General features: G+C 47.3%; 1 protein-coding gene across 1 annotated transcript; it reads right to left on the reverse strand.

Moving 5' to 3' along the window:
• Positions 1 to 385: 385 nt before the first annotated feature.
• DNAAF1 (dynein axonemal assembly factor 1) lies at positions 386 to 19244 on the reverse strand. The gene is made up of 12 exons (XM_053666765.1): positions 19109 to 19244; positions 17211 to 17346; positions 16663 to 16754; positions 14660 to 14881; positions 14354 to 14520; positions 11558 to 11679; positions 8379 to 8545; positions 7108 to 7374; positions 4590 to 4699; positions 2875 to 2934; positions 1353 to 1716; positions 386 to 489 (listed from the first exon to the last, which is right to left on the reverse strand). The coding sequence occupies exons 1-12, from the start codon at positions 19242 to 19244 to the stop codon at positions 386 to 388; spliced, it is 1947 nt and encodes a 648-aa protein (XP_053522740.1).
• Between the last annotated feature and the right edge of the window lie 15 nt (positions 19245 to 19259).

Raw genomic sequence — 19259 nt, forward strand, 5'->3', positions numbered from 1 at the left:
AAAACACCCACTTGAAATTCAACAGCAGGCCAGGGTTTGGGCTAGATTCCTAATCACATGTGAGAGGAATGGTCTTATCTTGGGATACCTAATGAAATGACTCACATGTGACTTGGAGATTTAAATAATCCAGTAGGATGTCTCACATTAATACTGAACTGTTTATAACGTTCAAATGAGCCATTGACAGTTGTACAACATAACACTGCGGGTCATGCTTTGAGAACAAGGAACCCTGTGCTGCCCAGCACACGAAGGGGCTGAGGGTGTAGGAGATGAGTTGTGTGATGGGCACAGGTCACAGCCAAGACCCCAGAGCACGCTCAGGAACTGCAGGAAGGAAGGGGGTCCCAGCCACTGGCTCCCTGTTCAAGCACAGAGGTGTTCAGTCCAAACCAAATTCAATGTCTTCCTGGTCTCCCATCTGGGGCACTGCAGGCTCTTCAGGCTTCGTGTTGGACCGCACTCCACCATGGTCTGTGCTGGTTTCTAAAGAGGTAAGAAGGTAATCAGTACTCTTGGGAAAGTGTGTTCATCGACTTGATTCTTGCCGCATGCAGGCCTTGTGCCAGCGGTGTTCAGAGAGAGACCTGGCTGCCGAAGTGTCAAGTGAGAGCAGGGCTTGTCTGGGTTCAGCAGGCGCCCTCCTCTGTGTTCCCGAGGCAGCTGCTTTGCAAACTCCTCCCGGTTTGCTTGCTATTGCAAGCACCAGCCAGCTTCCCCCAGAAGTGCATCTCCCTGGTCCATGCGCAGACCCCCATCACCAGGCCAGGCTGATGTGCCACGTTGTGGCTTTATTTGCCCCCACCACCCACCTCCCCCGCAGCTGCTCTGGACACTGTCCCTGCCTGGCAAACCTCCTGTTCCAGCCAGCACTGTCGCACATCATGCAACCTGATTCTGGACCTTCACTGTGGAGGGGCTACAGTCTCTGGCCTGCTGTCGCCCTTGTTTGTCCCACATTCCCAGCGATGGTGTCACCAGTCCCCTCCCTCCCTTAGAAGCTTGGTCTGGGAAAGCCGAGGATTGGGATGCTGAGGAAGGGAGTGAAAATGCATGCTCTCCAGCCCCGTCTACACCCGCTGAACAAGGCTGCCAAGATCTGCACAGCTCTAAGTAGCCTGCAGATGCCATGTCCAGGGATGGGTTGTGGCAGCTTCAAAGAGGCATAAAGCTAGGACTGGGGTCACAACTGTCTCTGCGTTCGGTTGTGAGGGACCCTCTCCAAGAACAAGGGACTCTAGGGGCAAGGGCTCAAGTGGCTATCCCCTGCGGGTCTGCGTGGTCAAGGGTGCATTTCCCCACTGCCAAGGCTTTTGACTCCCACGCCCTTGAGAGTAGGGTGGCATTACCTGGAGGAGAGGCCGGAAGTAGGTCCCCATGCCCGTCCTCACTGGAAGAGGGTGATGTGGGGTCCCTCTCGCAGGCTGGGGGTGGCGGTGGTTGGCCTGAAAGCCTGTCATTGTTGAGCTCCTGAATCAGCGGGCGCAGGGACTTGGAGTCTCTGCTTTGGGTCTCCAGACCCCTCTTTGCCACTTCTTTGAATATGTGTGCACAGGGCGTCTCGGCCTTCCTGGAGGTGTCCTTGGAGATCGAGAATATGTTTGAAAGGCTGCCTGTGGACATGCTGTCCAAGCCTGGCAGTGAGCTGTAGTCCAGTTCCGGGTCACTGTCATCACTCAGGCTGGAGATGGTTGTAATCTTTGGAAAGCACATCTGTTTAAAAAAAAAAGACACTGCTTTCACAATAGTCATTCTAAAATGCACAATGCTGATTCCACTTTTTTCTAGCACAAAATATTCTACTGCTACATATGAGAGGGCCCAGGGAGCAGAGCTCCCTGCTGGACAGCTGGGTCTCAGGACAGACACCCTTAGCCATTTCTGAGCCCGAGTTGTGAGCTCCACAGCCACCTGCACATTTCTTTCTCACCCTCCGCTGGGTCTCCACGCTGCCCAGTCTGTCCTGGCTACACCTACCTGCCCCCGGGGCCCTGAATGGGCTCAACTGCTGTGCCTCAGCCGCAGTTGAGTGCATGGCTGGCATGCACCTAACCCAGCCCCCTGGACTTAGCCCCTCAGAGGCCAGGCCCTGTGGGAACTGTGGTCCATGTCTGTCCCTTCCTCAGTGATGAGGTCCTGCACAGATTGCGTCCTATCCTTCCTGTCCTGCGAGGCCTGGGGCTGGCACACACAGGTTTTCAGCACAGCTGGAGACAGGAGGGTCAGGTCAGATTGGGAGAACTCCCCACCGGGCCTCGCACACTCTTCCTCCCTTCTCCTTTCCTTCCCTCTATGTATTGCTATAGTACAGACATATATATGATGGACATATAAATACATCAGAAGGGCAGAAAAATGTCAGGTAATTGTGTGAGTACAGAGTGATTACAAATCAGTGATAGCCCTGGCCAGTGTGGCTAAGTTGGTGAAGCACTGTCCTGTAAACCAAAAGGTCACAGGTTCAATTCCCGGTCAGGGCACATGCCTAGACTGTGGGTTCAGTCCCCAGTTGGGGTACATACAAGAGGCAGCCAATCAGTGTTTGTCTCTCACACTGATGTTTCTCTTCTTTCTCTCTCCCCACTCCCTCTAAAATTAATATCCATGTTCTTGGGCAAAGATAAAAAATAGTAATAATAAATATTAGTGATAAAATATGTTCAAGAAAACCCCAGTGGTTAATCATAAAACCTTAAAGAAGTAAGTGAGAGCCAGCAGCTACGTTTGCTTTGAAAGGTAACAATACAGGGGGTGTGCAATTGTTTCAGCACAGAGAGCATTTTACTTTTGAATTAAGGGGATATGCTTTGTAAATGACAAGACCAGAAGTGCAAGGGGAAATGATGCCGATTGGGGGGAAACCTGTGTTACAGCCTTGTCTCGGTCTTGGAGAGATTCGCCTGCATCCACATCTTCTAAGTCAGGTAGGTCCTGCAACAGCAGACGAGCCATGTCAGCAGGGGGGCATGCACACGCTGGACACCGGGGAGTGAGACGGGGGCCCACGCACTTGGGGAGCCTGAGTCACGTGCAAGCGAAGCATGGAGGGAAAATAACCCAGACCACTCGGGCAGCCCCTTGCACACTCACCACACACACTCACCACACACACACAGGCTACTTCAAGTATCTGGACCTGATCAATAAATGAGATTTTCAGGGTGTGGCATGTTTGAAGAATTTCCACGTCTTTCTCCCCTTGATTTCGTCACTAGACGTACAGACAGGTTCCCTGGGGGGGGACGTGATGGGGCCCAAACCAAATGCCCCTTGTATGTACAGATTAGCCTCAGGATTCCATGTGGTGTAAAGGGAGCATATTTTGGACCTCCCCAGTACTAGAAGGGCTTTTGTGTTGTGCTTTGATGTCTTTAGCAACTGGTCCAGTGTGCAAGGCAGGCAGCACTGTGTGTGGTTGGATGTGTGAACTCTGGAGCCAGTTGCCCAGCTGTGTAGCCATGGGCAGGTTGCTTAACCTCTCTGTTTCTCAATTTCCCCGTCTGTAAGAGGGGGTTGAGAATAGTACCAACCTCTCAGAGTTACTGGAAGGGTAAATCAATCAATACAAGATGTATTTAGAACAGTGCCCAACAAAGTAAGAATAATAAGAGTTAGCTATTAGTTGTCCTGTATACAGTCAATTCTCAAATGCTAGATATTAATCACCTAGTTGTTGTTTCTTAGTATACACAGGCCCAGAGAACTAGAAACCCACTCAGTTTGTCTTACTGAGCCACGTGAAATTGTGAAGTTAGGAATGAAACACAGTTTAGAAATTTATCAAGGACGTGGGCAGGGGGCAAAGTTGCACCCATGGATTTAAATGGCAGGAGCTCACTCATGGGCAGAGAAGCAGGGCTGAGCAGAGGGAGCGACAACTCCCCACTAGGCAGGAGGCTAAAGGCGTGAGAAATGCCTCCCCACTCCTTGCCTCACCCCAGTGCCTGGGGTGGGGGCCGGGGGGGGTGACAACAGGTGTGAGTTCTCCCGGTGCTCATGCCTGGGGCCAAAGCACTGAAGACTTAATCAGAACAGAAGAGCTCCAGGAAGGAGAGGGTGCGTGAGGCTGTGATCTATAATTAGGGCAGGCAGCCCCTCACTGAATGGGCATCAGGGCACCAGACACTGGACAGCCACATCAGGAAGCTGGAGCCGCCACAGGACAGGAAGATGGCAGCAGCTGCTTGCTGGGCAGCTATCCATAGGTCAGAGGCTCTGATGATAAAATGTAACTTTTTCGACCAGTAGGTATAAGGCTAGCTGGACAGATTGGCTTAGCAGTGTAACTTCTTTGGGGGAAACAAATCAAGAGTTTTGTAGACATAGTTCAAGGGAAATCATTTGGGCTAGCACTTCAGTCTTGAACCTGTACATCACCCCAGGGAGATCTTATTAAAATGCAGATTCGGATCAGTAGGTCTGGGCCAGGCCTGGGATTCTGCACTCTAACTAGCTCCTAGGCAATGCTAAGCCTGCTGGCCCAAGGACCACACTTAGGGGAGCGAGGATTTTGAGGGCTGTATCAGATCACCCGTTTTACAGGTGGTAAAACAGACACTCATCTCCACACGCAACTATTTACATACATCGATGAAGAGCTTCTTCTCTGTGTCCAGTGTAATGGTTTCCAAATCTTCATTCCCATCAAGTTTTGTACCTGATGCACTCTTGGTGGCCACAGTCTGGGGAGCAGACTCTAAGGAACAACAACAAAGAGTTATTAATCTTGGAGTTAGTTTTATACATGGTGCTCAGATCAACAAGGCCAAGGTCAAGGTGGATTCCAAGAGAAGAGGAAGGCCAAAACCCTCCTAGATCTGAAAGGTCAGTCCCTGCGGCAGAAGCTGTGAGAACCCCCAAATAAGGATGGGGTTATATCTAAAAAGAAAGGAAAGGGAAAAGGAGAGAACTGCCCCCTTCTGGAGCCATCATGACTTGGACACGATGGAAGTGCGGCCAGGAATCAATGCTGAATACGCAGGAAACTTGGAAGAGGCATGACTGATGGTCAAGGAGAGACTGAATAAGACAATAACGTTGAAGGCCACCTGGGGAGATGGAGAAGAGGAAGCTGGAGAGCCAAGTTTCATAACTCCGTCTGGAAGGGCTGAGCCTACCACCTTCCCGGACTTCCTGTCCCTCGGGGCACAGGCCCCTCCCACTGCACAGGTGTCAGGGAGACCTGTTAAACGAGCTTGGTGTTGGCTGGGGAATAAATGCAGAATCCAGATGGGGTTCCTCGTTCTCCCCCAGACCCCCACCTTGTTTTCTTTTTAAAAAAGATTTTATTTTTAGAGAGAGGGGAAGGGAGGGAGAAAGAAAGGCAGGAAAACATCGATGTGAGAGAGAAACATTGGTTGCCTCTTGCATGTGCCCTGACTGGGGGGACCAAACCCACATCCCAGGTATGTGCCCTGACCAGGAATTGAACCAGCGACCTTTCACTTTCCAGGACAATGCCCAACCCCCTAAGCCCCCACTTTTCGGTCAGCGCCCCCACTCTTCATGCTTCCCAAGGCTGTGTCTTTGGGTCCCGTGCTCTGCTTTCTCATCAGTCTCCTGGCTCCAGTAACCACACGAAAGATTAATGGCCAACTTTTCCTACTGCACATCAGCCCAGCGTGTCCACCCAGAGCACTGGCCATGTCCAGCTTGATTCAGAGAGCCACTTCGGGGCACTGGTTCAGGGTAAAACACGGAAGGAGGCCAAGGGCCTCTGTGGTTGCTGTTGTAGATGACCCCGGGCCTACAGCATGCTCCACCATTGACTTGCTTTGCGACTTGGAGCCTCAGCTTCCAAATCCCAAAATGCAGTGATGCCCCTGGCTCGTAAGGTTGTTGGGAAGGCCAAACAAGACAGCCTGTGAAGCTGTGGCCTTCACTGAGTGGATAAATGCAAAGCTGCCCTTGTCTCTGTCACCAGCATCTGTTAATTACAGGTGCTGCAGTTAACCTGCTCCTTTTGGAATGTGCCCTTTGTTCAGTGAGGCAAAGGCTGGTTTCACTCATAGAAAACCCTTCTGCAGCTTCCAAGTGAGAAATTACAGAACAGGGAGTGATTGGGCAGGAAACACGTATGTCAACACCTAAGTCCACAGTTCTCCCAGGTCTCTCCCACACAGTGGGGGCCCGCATTCGGGGGATCTGTTCCAGACCAGCTGGAGTCCCCAAGCAGACCTCAAATTCTTCACGGGCTGGGGACAGAACGACCCCCGTCTCCCAGGCCCTGTGGACCACACAAGTTCCAGGTCTGGCTCATCCTCACGGATACCACAGCGACAGGATGGCATCCATCCCAGACAAGACCTGGGTTTATCTGTTAGCTGGCGGGACCCAGGAACCTTGGCTAGAACCTGCTGGGCTTCCTTTTTCTAGGTCTGCTTCATCCCCCGCAGTAGCCAGAGCCACGGGTGGCTACTGAGTGCTCACAAGGGGGCCAGTACGCCTAAGGAACTAAATGTTTGATTTTTAATTTTATTTCGCTGTTTTTTTAATTTATTTTTTATTGTTTTTTATTACCATTTATCCCCCTTATACTCTCTACCACCTACCACCCTCCCTTTACAATTGCTTTGCAATTGTAAAGCAATTGCAATACAATTGCTTTTATTTTTAATTAAATGTAAAAGCTGAAGCAGTATTAAGGAACTCGCTCCTTTTAGCAGGACTTCCTTTCACGGTGGAAGAGTTAGCCTCTGGATGATGACATGCTGTTTGGGTGTCAAACACAGACCAGGTTTGAAGACCTAGTGCCCCCCCCCCCCCAAGTAAAGTATCTCCTTAGTAATTTTATACTGATTTAAATGATTAGATTTTAGATATATCGGGTTAGACAAACTCTATTGTCCGTGTTTCCCCCATTTCTTTTTGCCTCATTTAGTGTGACTACTAGAGAAGGCGGTCCTGGCTCCTGTTACGTTTCTGTGCGCAGCACCGCCCTGGACGATGAGAGCAGACCACCGGTGCCCTCTATCTCATAGAAACAGTGACCGGAAGTGGAGACCTGCCTCTGGGCCCACAGATGTGTGCTCGTGACTCCGACCGAGGCTGCGATTCCAGGAGCGCTGCCCTGAGCCAGCACCTGTGCTGTTTGGATCCCATTACCTTCACAGGTAGCTCCCAGGGTGGCGGGCTTGGGGGCCTCAGCTGGGAGCACCCCTCCTGGGCCCAGGTCCTCAGTCTCTTCAGTGACATCTGCGGGCAGCTCCTCTGGGAGACTCGACTTTTCTGGGAAGAGCTCATCCTTGGCCTCGAAGCTCTCCTGGACAAACGGCTCCATTTTCTGCTGCCTTTCTCCATCCTCACGGGGCTCTCCCTTCCCTTCCTCACTGACGCCCACGGTCTCAGTCTCCTCTGGCGCTGCCACCTTCCCTGCACAAGAAAAGTCCACAGGTGGACAGGAAATGTCCTGGGAGGAGAAGGGTGTCTGCAGGCCACTTGGGGACATGCAGTGAACTGCTGAGTGAGCCCAGGCAACTGTCGGGGACCAGGGAGGAGTTGCTCTCGGGGGTGTTCGTCACTCTCTATGACTGCTAAATAAACAGAGCTAAATGTCACTCAGCTCATCCATCCCATGGACCCAGACACGGCCACTGAGAAAACAGTGCAGGGAGTCGGGAGATGTGCGTGGAAGCACACAGGTGTCAGGGCGTGATGGATGGCACCTTTACTGTCAGGTGGGTCAGCAGGACAGGAAAGTGCGTGTGTGTGAAAATGTTAACCATCTGACCTAAAGATACCATATAGCTGTTTATTTTACCATTCTTTAAGCTTTCCTGCAAATTAAAAAAAACATTCAAATAAAAAGTTGAGGAAAGAAAAATCATGCTGAGGGAGAAAGTCTATTTTATGGAAAATATATTATGCTAATTCAAAAGAGTAGGCAGAAAGCAATATACTTATGCCATTTTTCTATAACACATGTTACATGTACGTGTTACATGCCTGAGAAAAGCCAGGAAACAGCCACACTAAACATGGTTCTTGCTGCGATTATGTTATTCCTGTGATTTTCCATGCGTAGTGTGTTCACGTTTTGTTATTAGGTGAAAAACAGCAGATGTCTTTAAAAAATATACAGGGACACTCCTGCTTCTCTACAGCACCGGACAAGGAAGGGGCTTCTTACTGATGAAGGTGCCCCGAGCACCATCCCCAGGACCCTACGGGCTTGCATCAGGGTTGGGCCCCGACCCACCCAGGACTTGCACGCTCACTGGAAGCCTCTATCAAACGCTGGCCAGGGGCCCTGGGTGTGGTCCAAAGAATAAATAAATAAACCCCACCAAATCCCAGAGATGAAAGACCTCGAGTCCGGCAGCATGGATTTCTGACCCAGCCAGAGCTCTGGGTGCCGTCTGGGCGCGGACGCCCACCTCTCTCTCGACTTTCCCTCTGCAGCTTCCTCTCTGCGGCCCGCCGCTTGATCATCGCCAAGGCTTCGATGCTGTCTGTGATCTTCTTCCTTTCTCTGCTCTCCCACTGCTCTCGCTCCTCCTTCGCAGCCGCATACCCTCCCCTCGCCCAGGCCTCTGCACAAGCTCTGTTTAGAAGGATTTTCAAAAGAAACAGAAACCAGGGAGGTTTGAACGTTCACAGGTTAAAGGTAATTCAAAACATATACACTGTCTGACTAAGCTTGTTCATATTCCCCCAAGTCAAACCGAAGCCACAGAGGACACGGGGCCGAAAGGACCGCCGTTACCATTTGTACATTTTACTCTTTCAAGGCAAGTGGTTTGCAAGTCTTCTAGATATGATACTGAAAGCACAAGTGACAAAAAAATAGAGATGTTTTCCTTCAACATTAAAAATGTTTGCAATGCAAAGAATACCATAAAGTAAAAATACAACCCACAGAATATGAGAATATATTTGTAAATCATATACCTGATAAGAGACTTGTACCTAGAATAGATAAAGAAATTTACAACTCATTAATAAAAAGGCAACAACATTTAAAAGTGGGCAAAGCTTAAAAGAATGAGAAGATAAGCCGCAGACTGGGAGAATATATTTGCAAGAAAGATAACTGAACAAGGTCTTGTATCCAAAAACATACCAAGAGCTAATTAAACTTCAAAACTTAAAAAAAGGAGGGAGGAAAGGATCTGGAAAAAGATGTATTGTTGGTAAATAAACGTATGAGAAGATGTTCACTTTCATATGAGATTACAGAAATGCAAATCAGAACAAGACACCACAACACACCATCAGAACAGCAAAAACCCAAAACCCTGTCGGCCCCAGATGTTAGCCAGGAGGCGGAGCAGCAGCCGCTCTCATTCACTGCCAGCGAGACTGCAAGACGGGGCGGCCGCTGTGGAAGACAGTTTGGAAATGACAGAGCTAAGCATAGTTTACCATCTAACCCAGCGACCATCCTCCTAAGTGTTTACCCGAATGAGTTGAAAACAGATGTCCACACAAAACCTGCACACAGACATTCACAGCACCGCTAGTCACAAGAGCCATAAAATGGAAATCACCCAGGTGTCCCTTAACGGAAGGATAAATAAAATGTGGCATATCCAAATAGAATGTTATTTTGCAACATTATTTTGGAATGAATTAGTGACCCCTGCTGCAATGTGGATGAACCTTGGAGACATTATGCTAAGTAAATGAAGCTGATCAAAAAGACCACACGCTACATGATTCCCTTGTAGGAAATGTCTACAATAGGTAAACCTATAGAGATGGAAAGTAGATATGTGATTGCTAAGAGCTGGGACGGGGGGGATGGGGAGTGACTGCTAATGAATAAGGGCTCCTTTTTAGGGGAATAAGAATATTCTAGAACTGATTGTGGTGGTGTGAGTATACTAAAAACTACTGAATTGTACACCTTAAGTGGGAGAACTGTTCTAGTGGCTGGGGTTACATTACGGCAGGTGACATAGGAGATGACACTGAGCTTTGTCAGTGCTGCCCTTTAATCGGGAAAGACAGACCCTAAACAGGGGAACAAGCGTGTCCCCCTGTTGTGTCCTTAGGCTGTTGTGTCCTAAGAAAAGAAGTCAGGCTGAAGAGACAGCAGAGGGAAAAGGTGCTACCTAGACAGGGAAGTGGGTCATGGGGGTCTTCATAGGATGCTGGGTGAGCAGGCGCCCGCCAACCCCTGCAATGCGCACCCCAGGCAGAGAGAAGAGCGGGTGCCCAACGTGGACCAGCCACTGAGTGGTGCAGCTAAGATTCAGACCCAGGTGAGTCTGAGTCCTTCACTGGAGTTGTGCTACACTCCATTACCCGTTACCCCTGGGAAATGTTTTACAATGTTGCTCTGCAAGGACGATGAGACAGAGGGTCCGAATCCTCAGGGTGATGGGTAATGGGTCTCACTGTGAAGAGCTTATCTGATATCCCTGTTCACACTTTCTAGCAGGCCAGTGCTGCCCCAGGGTGGGGCTCAGCATCCACGCTTGGCAACAGCCAAGCCCACTGGCTCACTCCTTTGAGCCTGGTATCTGTTCAAGTCCCATAGGTACTCATGAGGACCCTGTGGTCAGTATTGTCCCCATTTTCCAGATGAGGAACATAGGCTTGGGAGGTTAGTGCGCCCACCTAAAGGGACATAACTCTTGGCTGCAAAACTGGCCTTTCAAGTCAGCACGCAGGTTCCGCTTGCTGTACCCAGTCACCACTGGGGCTGGGGACCTGGGGCATCATTTGCACCAGCTTCTCAGAGGCAGGTCTTGTTGTTTTGTCATCCGATTTGGAGTGGAGGCTCTCACTTCTACTCGAAGTATTTGTTAGGTTGGCTTAAATTTGTGAGTTCAAAAACATATTACCAGCCACATTTCTTTTTAAATGTTGTACCATTTAAAATTCAGATTTCACGTCCCTTCAAGCTCTCTATGTGACTAAGGTTTTATTCTAAGTTAGAATGAATAGTGATCTCAGTTAAAAACACAGATACAACACTGATAATACACATGGCCCTCCTGGGTTTATTATCCTTAATATGAAAAGAGTTCTTATGAATCAATAAGAAAAGCCCTCCCAGAATAAAGGCAACTGGGAGGCAATCATGAACGGAACACTCAGACGGGAGAAAACATGTTTGACAAACATGGAAAATGTAACCAACCTCGTCTGTTATCCCAAAATGCAAATTTGAAAGGACACACCATCTTTACTCATCAGTTCACCTAGCCAAGATTTCTTTTACATGGCAATGTCTGGTGAGGCTATAAATTGTTACAAACTTTCTAGAAAACAATTAGAAAATATGAGCACCTTTAGAAAGGCTTGGACCACATTCTTTGATCCAACAGTGCAACTCCTTACATTCCATCCTAAGGAAATAATCAGCAATGAGGTCAGAGACGTAGATACAATGATATTTATCAAAGGATTATCTCTGAAAACCTATGGATAAATGTTAAAAAATAGAGAATTTTCTACTATGAATAATTATATAGCCATTAAACCCATTTCTAAAAAACTTAATGATGGGTGAAAATGCTCAAAAATCAGAACGTTTTAGAAGTTTAATAAGCAGGCTCAACCATTACATATTAAAATGTGATCAAGAGGCTTTGCTCGCCCTTACCTGTCCTTTGGAAAAACCGGTCTGTCATCCAGGTATGTTAAGTGTTTTAGTCGAATGGTGACTGTCCTCCGATAATTGGGGATGTTCCGAATAACTGGGTTTCCCATCAAATTCAGGACACGCTGTAAGGCAACAGGCAGAGCCAAGTTAATTACTAAAAAAAAGGAATGCGATTTAACTATTTAACATGTGCTGTGCTCTAAGAATAAATAAAAAGGAAGTGGCAACATCATATTCGGATGACTTTGTTAGTGAAGCCAGAAGGGTGTCATTGTTTCGGTGCCATCAGAAGTGTCCTGTCTCTGCCTGACCTCCAGACCCTCAGTCTCTGTGTCCTTGCAGAACAACCCTGCAAAGCATTTCCAAGGCATTTCCCAACAGCGGTGATCCCCTTCGTTTTGCTCACGCAATCTCTTGGACTGGAATTTATCTCAGTCTGATGGATTGCTTTTCTCCTTCCCAGCCTGGACCCATTTTAAGAAAAGTACACAGCAGCTCCACAGATAAGACGAGGTGACTAAGGGGGAAGGGGGGGCCTTTCTCACCAGGCCCACAGGTCTCCTGGATGTCTTGTTGGTATTGAGGACAAGAACGAATTATTCAGTGACAGCACGCCATCCCCCATCTTCAAATACTGTCACCTCCCCTTCTGCCTATGAACCTCAAGGAAGGCGAACACGGAAGGAGACATGTGGGCGGGCCATTTGAAACTGGTGAAACTGATGAAATATTTTTCATGTCTAAAGTGGCTTTAGTTGTTGGTGAAGATACACTGTGAACTAGTCAGCTTAGCCTTTCCCCAGTTCCGTTCTCACACTGCCTTCCCCGTGCTCGTCCTGTTTTCGAGGGTCCTGTCCTGTGGGGCGGGCTGGTGGCTGTGCTCTGGGCGCAGGCACTCGAGGGTGCACAGGCTGTGGGGAGTTTAGGGCAATCATAAGACAAACTGTAAGGCAGGCTGCTCTGGTAGGGGATCCGACGCTGAGGTCCCAGCCCGCAGGACCTTTAACGTGACTGTCTGGGGAGATGGGGCCCTCAGGAGGTAAATTCAGACTGAATGGGGTCGCAGCAGCGGGCCCTAATCCAATATGACCGGTGTGCTTACAAAAAGAAGAGATTAGGGCACAGGCAGGCACAGAGGAAAGACCGAGTGAAGGCCCCGGGAAAAGAGAGCCAAAGACGGAGGCCTCAGAATAAAAAAAACTAACCTTGCTGATATCCTGATCTTGGACTTCTAACCTCTGGAATTAGGAGAAAATTAATTTCTGTTGTTAAAGCCCCACGCCTGTGGTAATCTGTTATGGCAGCTAGTGAGAAAAAAATGATATAATACAGCTTTATATTTTCACCACGTGCTAGCAATTCTAAACTAGTCCTTGATGACAGTATTCTCTGCAGACGATATCCCTGAACTGTTTTTTTGATTGACTCACCTTTTCCTTGTTTATCGGTGCCCTAAGCAGTAAACAGTGAACTTGAGGGCTTCGTGTGCTATTTTAAATATTTTTTCTGAGTACAAATGGCAACACATATACCCTGAAAAGCAAGGAAGCCAGCAAAAGCCAGTGGGGTTGAGTCGAAAGGACACAGGTGCCACCTGGAGGGGTTGTCACAGACCAGAAAATGGGGCCATTTAAGCACCCAAAATTAAAATGACAGCAATGGTTAAATCATATCAGATAGTGTATATATAAATCCATGAGTTTGTAATGATACTAAAAACAGAAAAACCCTTCACTGGCACCATTAATTTGTTGCTGGGTTCTTAACTCACTTCTCTGAAAATCAATAAGCTAAAAGAAAAAAGCAGCAGACGTTTCCCCCTGGAATTCTCTGTGTGAACTGTTACCAGGATGGTCCTGATGGCACAGAAACAATGACGCCCTTCTGGCTCCACTGACAAAGTCGTCAGGACGCAATGCTGGCACTTCCTCTTTGTTTATTATTCTTAGAGCACAGCGCATAGAAAATGTTCACACCACAGCCATTTTGTAGTTGATGGGGGAAAGTTCTTGGTAGGAGCATTTCAGCTAATAAATGCAGAAGGAATAAGGGAAGTGGAAAGTGACCACCATGCAACTCCTAATGGAACAGGGCACCTGGGCCACGCCCACCAGCGGGGTCTTTACGATGGCTTGGTAACGCCTGAACCCACGAATTAATTCTAAAGCTACAAAAAGAGAGACCACCAGGTATGACATGCCCCGTGGTGCCGTACAACAGTGCACCTCAAAGTCAGACATTCAGCCTGGACCTGATGAAGCCTCTGGCCCCATTATCATTCTGCAAGGAATACTGGGAACAGCAGTAGGTATTAAACGACACCATGAGGATGCAATCGACCCAGTCCAGAATGTGTCACACTGCCAGGGGAAGGACCCGGTTTCTTTGGCAGATTAATAGGGAGCGGGAGACAGAGGAGGGGAACGGTGAGAGAGCAGGAGATTCGAGAGACAAATGACACAAATGTGATGTGTGCATCTGGTTTGAATTTAAACAACCCAAATGGTCAAAAAATGCATTTTTTAGACAAATGGGAAAAATCGAACATGGTCTGCACATTAAATGTAGTCATTACCATACTGTAGATATAAGGACAGTACATTGTGCTAAAAAAAAGGGTCACACACTAAAATATTTGTGGGAGAAATGATGTAGCACCTGGCATTTAAGATCTTCCAGCTAAAAATACAAAGAGGAAGAGTAGGAAGGGAGGGGGAGAAGGGAAGGGAGGGAGGAAAAGGAGAAGAAATTTACAATCTAAAGAAAGTTAAAATATGCAAGTTTTGTGTGTTTTACCAAATCGGGCATGAGCTCCAGAACGCTCAGGATTTCTGGGTCACTCAGCTTATTGTGGGAAAGATCAAGGACGCAAAGCTTCAAACACTCCTTCAGATGCTGAATGTCTTCCACCGTCTCTATGTGATTGTGAGCTATCTGGAGCGTGTTCAGGACTGGCAGGCAGGCTGGAAGATGAGGTCAGCAGGGGTAAACAACAAAGGCGCACAAAAGTTTTTGCCCATAACATAAAATTGTAGAGCCTCCCCCAGAAGAAAGCAGTGGATATAATAGCATTTAGAAAGACCCCACGTGGGGCATCCTCACAGAGGTTTTCAATGGTCTTAATGTAATTGTTGCTGAGGTTAAGAGCGTCCAGTTTCTGCAGAGGTTCTAGGTTCTCGATTTTATGCAGCAAGTTCACTTGCAAGAAGAGGCAACGCAGTTCGGTGAGGGCTTCCAGGTTTTCGATTTTCTGTATTCCATTGCACTCCAGCCAGAGACAACGCAGCCCCGTGTACTCTTCCAAGTTCTCGATGCGATCGAAACCTGGCAAGAACGGGATGTCGATGAAGTTCCTCCATGCACATAAGAGACAAAAGTCACTCTTCCTTTTGCCTACCTGCCTAGCATCCACACCTCCTTCCTCTAGTGACGGTACTGCTACTTTGGTTTGAGGAACACCCACTTCGACGCTACCCCACGGCTCTCAGAGACCTCACGGTTCATTCTAGGCTGGTCATGACTGATAAGCAGGGCCAACCTGGATGAATCCTGGAGCATGTGGCTGGCTCCACTGGAAAAAGTCAGTGTTTATGTGGGAGAGGCCAGCTTGGCAAGGGGCCGCCGATCACAATAGCAGCCACCTTCCTTTCATGGATGAAGGTGAGGACTGACTTAACTGAAATGAATCAGAAGAAATGAGGGTCAAGAAAAGGAGAGCGAGAATCTCATGGAGATACATTATGAGCACCAGGATGGAGCTAAGCCTGAAGCTGGTGCAAGCTGGGTCTTGTTTTAATTCATTTTTCAGTTTTATGAGCCAAATTGAAAGTTAGCAAAATAAACAGTCGATAGGTTGACTGCAGCCTCATGAGAGAACCAACTAGCTAAGTCATTCCCAGATTCCTGGTCCTGGGAAACAATGTGAAATGATAAATTTAGGTGGTGAAGCTTGGGGGGAAGTTGGCATGCTGCAGTAGATAGCGTGGGCCCATCTCTCTCTCTCTCTGCCCTTCTACTTTTCTGACTCCCACTTGGTCTAACCTACTGTCCCCTCTTCTTCTTCCTACCTCTTAAATATCAGTCCCCTAGGATCTGCCTGCCTAAGTCATCTCCTCACCACTACCCCTGGACATCGGGTGGAGAATTTTGAAGGGGACAACATGGAGGTGAGGAGACTAGTAGTTCCACACCATTAAGGAATTTGTGCTGCTGGGGCCCTTCCCGAAGCCCCCTGGCCTGGGCTGTGCCAGGACACCAAAGGCATCCTTGCTGTGCCCACCGCTGTGTCTTGAGCACTGGGCAGTGCCAGGCACGCAGGCGGCCCTCAGCAAACACTTACTAAACAAACAGAGGACTGATGAGGCAGGTGGCCACTGGCAGTTCTGCCCTGACCAGGAATTAGCACTCTTTCTCATTGAGAGGACTAGCCCTGTCTGTGAACCCAAACTTCAGTTTATGTATGAGATGGACACGAGCCCTGAGCCCTTGGGAGTGTCACGACTTATACCTCTCCATTCTGACAGGCACCCCATGGCCCTCATCCTTCATTTTCTACGCCAGTCTCCAATCCTTCACAGCATATCTCGCTTAAACCCAAAGCATTTACAAGTAGTTTTTGGCTTGAAAAATTATTAAGTTTTTGGAAAACTTAAGTAAAAGATACCCATGTGTTTTCCTTGTATCCACAGAGTAAGTGACCCCTTTATAAACTTGAAGGTAAGGCTTTTTCTTCAAAGAAATATTATTGCTCTTCCCTAAGTCTCCACTAAATTCTGAAATTTCTACTTAAATATAGTTTGAGAACTCCAGATGACTCCTGCAAGTAATTTTTTTAAAAGATTTTATTTATTCATTTTTAGAGAGGGGAAGAGAAGGAGAAAGAAAGGGAGAGAAATATCAATGTGTGGTTGCCTCTCATGCACCCCATACTGGGGACCTGGCCCAAAACCCAGGCATGTGCCCTGACTGGGAATCAAACTGGTGACCCTTTGGTTTGCAGCCCACGCTCAATCCACTAAGCTACACCAGCCAGGTCCTGCAAGTAATTTTTTGTACCAGCAGAATCTTTTTGTCTGACTGAGATACCTCCTCTACCAGGTCTTTACCTTTAAAGTGTAAATACAGTGTATCATTCAATGCTGGGGTGATATAAAGCTTGTGTTGCTTGCAGAGTTTTCGCAGAAAACTTCTAGTCATTCTGTTGAGTGAAAAACATGAACAAGAAATTTATTTGAGCTTGTCAGCTCTGAAACATATTCCAAAAATTCTTTACCACATCCTTTCCTTCCCCCCAATCCACAAGACCCTACATGCCTGATAACTATTTTAAATCCTTCATTTTTAATAGCTTTCAAGTACTTATGTAACATTGGTACTTTCAGCATTTAAATACAATTGCAATATGTGTCCCAATAAAAATACTTTTAATAGTGTCATCAAGAACTATTGATGTTTCTCTCTCCAGGTCTGGCGTTCAAGTTCACCAGATTGTGGGGAGTTGTGCCACAGAGGTTGGCCGGCCTGACTCCACTCCCACAGACACTGGGCTGTTTAAACTCCATGAGCCTCACTTCCTAACAGTGCAGTGGGGTGGTTACACCTCTACCTTACTTGGTAAACGTGTGCTGCGACGGGCAGCACCACACCCACGTACCTGGGGCCATGATCTTCCTCGTCATTTCTTTGGCGAGCTAAGCAACTATCTGACCCACTGTCACCACTCTGTTTCTGCTCGCTTTTGTTGGATGTGTCAGAAGGATGCGCACATGTTTCCTTAGAATCATTAAATTCTGTAAAATTAAGAGAGTGGTTCTATGGAGATCAAGAAATATATTTTAAAGTTCCCTCAATTTCAACTTGATTAATAACTGTCCACTTAATAGTATGAAACACCAGTACTCTCTAGATATATAAACATTTTTAAAGGTCTGTGAAAATTTTGCTTCTAAGTAGGTCCTCTGTGAATGCTCTTGTACAGATGTACAAGGAGATTTGTACAAAGACATTCATTTCTGCATTATTTGTAACGCCCCAAACTGTTGACAATGCAAATGTCCACCCATAGGAACTAGTTAAATAAAGAAATGGATTATTGTTCTGCATTGGAAAAGAACGCAGTGGCACTACATCACCAATGTGGCTAATTCTCTCCTCTCTCTTGAGAGAGAGAGACAAGTGACAGAAGGAATCCACACAAAATTATAGAGGAGAAAGGAATGGGACTAGGATCACGGGGCACCAAATTTTTTTGAACTATATGGTGATGTAAGATGATTTGACTTTGGGTGTTGGGCACACAGATCATGTGCAATATACAGATCATGTATCATAGAAATGTACACTTGAAGTCTATGTGATCTTATTAACCAATGTCACCCCAATAAACTTAATAAAAGTTATCTGAAAAACACCTTAAGTGAATATGGTAACAATATTAATCATTTTCAGTTTTCAGTGGTGATACATGGGTGTTTGGTATAATGTTCTCTGTTCTTTTCGAAAAGTTCTCAAAAAGAAAGAAAAACAAATAGAAACCAAAATAATGGAAATGAGCACATTCGAATGCACTTATCTTACAGGTTGCTGGCTTCTGCTCTGTGTATATTTGTGAGGCCTATTGAATGAGACTCTACCCTCCTTATGTGGAAATAGGTGTTACACTTCCCCATTTCCCACTGTAGACAATGCCCAGTCACAAGAAACACCAGATAAAGGTTTGTGAAATAAATAACAATGTTTGATTATATGAACAACAAGGGCTATCACATCAGTTTTTTAGTGGCCCATTGTATGATAGAAACTCTGATTGTAATTATCCCTGCTTTACAGGGAGGTTAAACTCTGGGCCCACAGCCATAAAGCTGGCCAATTGCAGAGCTGCAATCTGAACCTTGAGGCGAAGGGCTTTCCACAGAACAACATGGCTTTCCAACAGCTCCTCATACAGGGTTTACCTGGACAGTTGATTCTTAAGGTATACTTGTTGACTGGGTTCAGAAATGAAACATAAATCTAGTTGTTTCTTTATCTAATACTAAAAGGTTTCCCGTAGGACCCTAGGTCAAGAGGGAGCATAGGCTGAAATCTCTATTCTATGCCCATTCTGGGACATTGACAAAGAGTCATTTGCTGACCCCAGAACAGCCAGCTCTTCATTCACTCTCTCTATCGTGAATTCAATTAAGATGTCCTGCCCTGGCATCTTTTGATTCTACACAGTGATAGTAACAAATGGGGAAAGGGTGTGTTGGGTGAGGACTTGGGCTCCGGAGTCAAACTGTCTAGGCTTGGGTCGGTTCTGTTATTGACTAGCTAAGGGTAAGCTGTTTGAAGCAACTTCTATAACCTTTTAAAGTCTCAGTTTCCTCATCTGTATGAAATGGAGGGAGAAGTGACTACCGCAGTGGGTCAAAAGCAGCGAGCGCTTGGCACGCATCCTTTAATAAGTGTGGACTACTATTGCTATTATTTATTGCTGGCTGTGAAGATCAGGTATGTGGTGTTGCGCGCAGCCCGTTGCCCCCCTCGCCTCCCTGGGGCGGCGGTCAGCACCTTCCTTGAGGCCGCCTTGGCCTGCGTTCCCGTGGTCACCAGCAGACTCCTCCACGCCCGGCACCACACCCGGCTTCTGCGCGCAGTCCTGTTTCTCTATCCCGTCCTCCGTGGGCTCCGAGACCTCAGGGTGCATGTTTACTCCGGAAAA

The sequence above is a fragment of the Artibeus jamaicensis genome, unplaced genomic scaffold (genome assembly GCF_021234435.1).
Source record: "Artibeus jamaicensis isolate MK-2021 breed Jamaican fruit bat unplaced genomic scaffold, CSHL_Jam_final contig_464, whole genome shotgun sequence".
Classification (NCBI taxonomy): domain Eukaryota; kingdom Metazoa; phylum Chordata; class Mammalia; order Chiroptera; family Phyllostomidae; genus Artibeus; species Artibeus jamaicensis.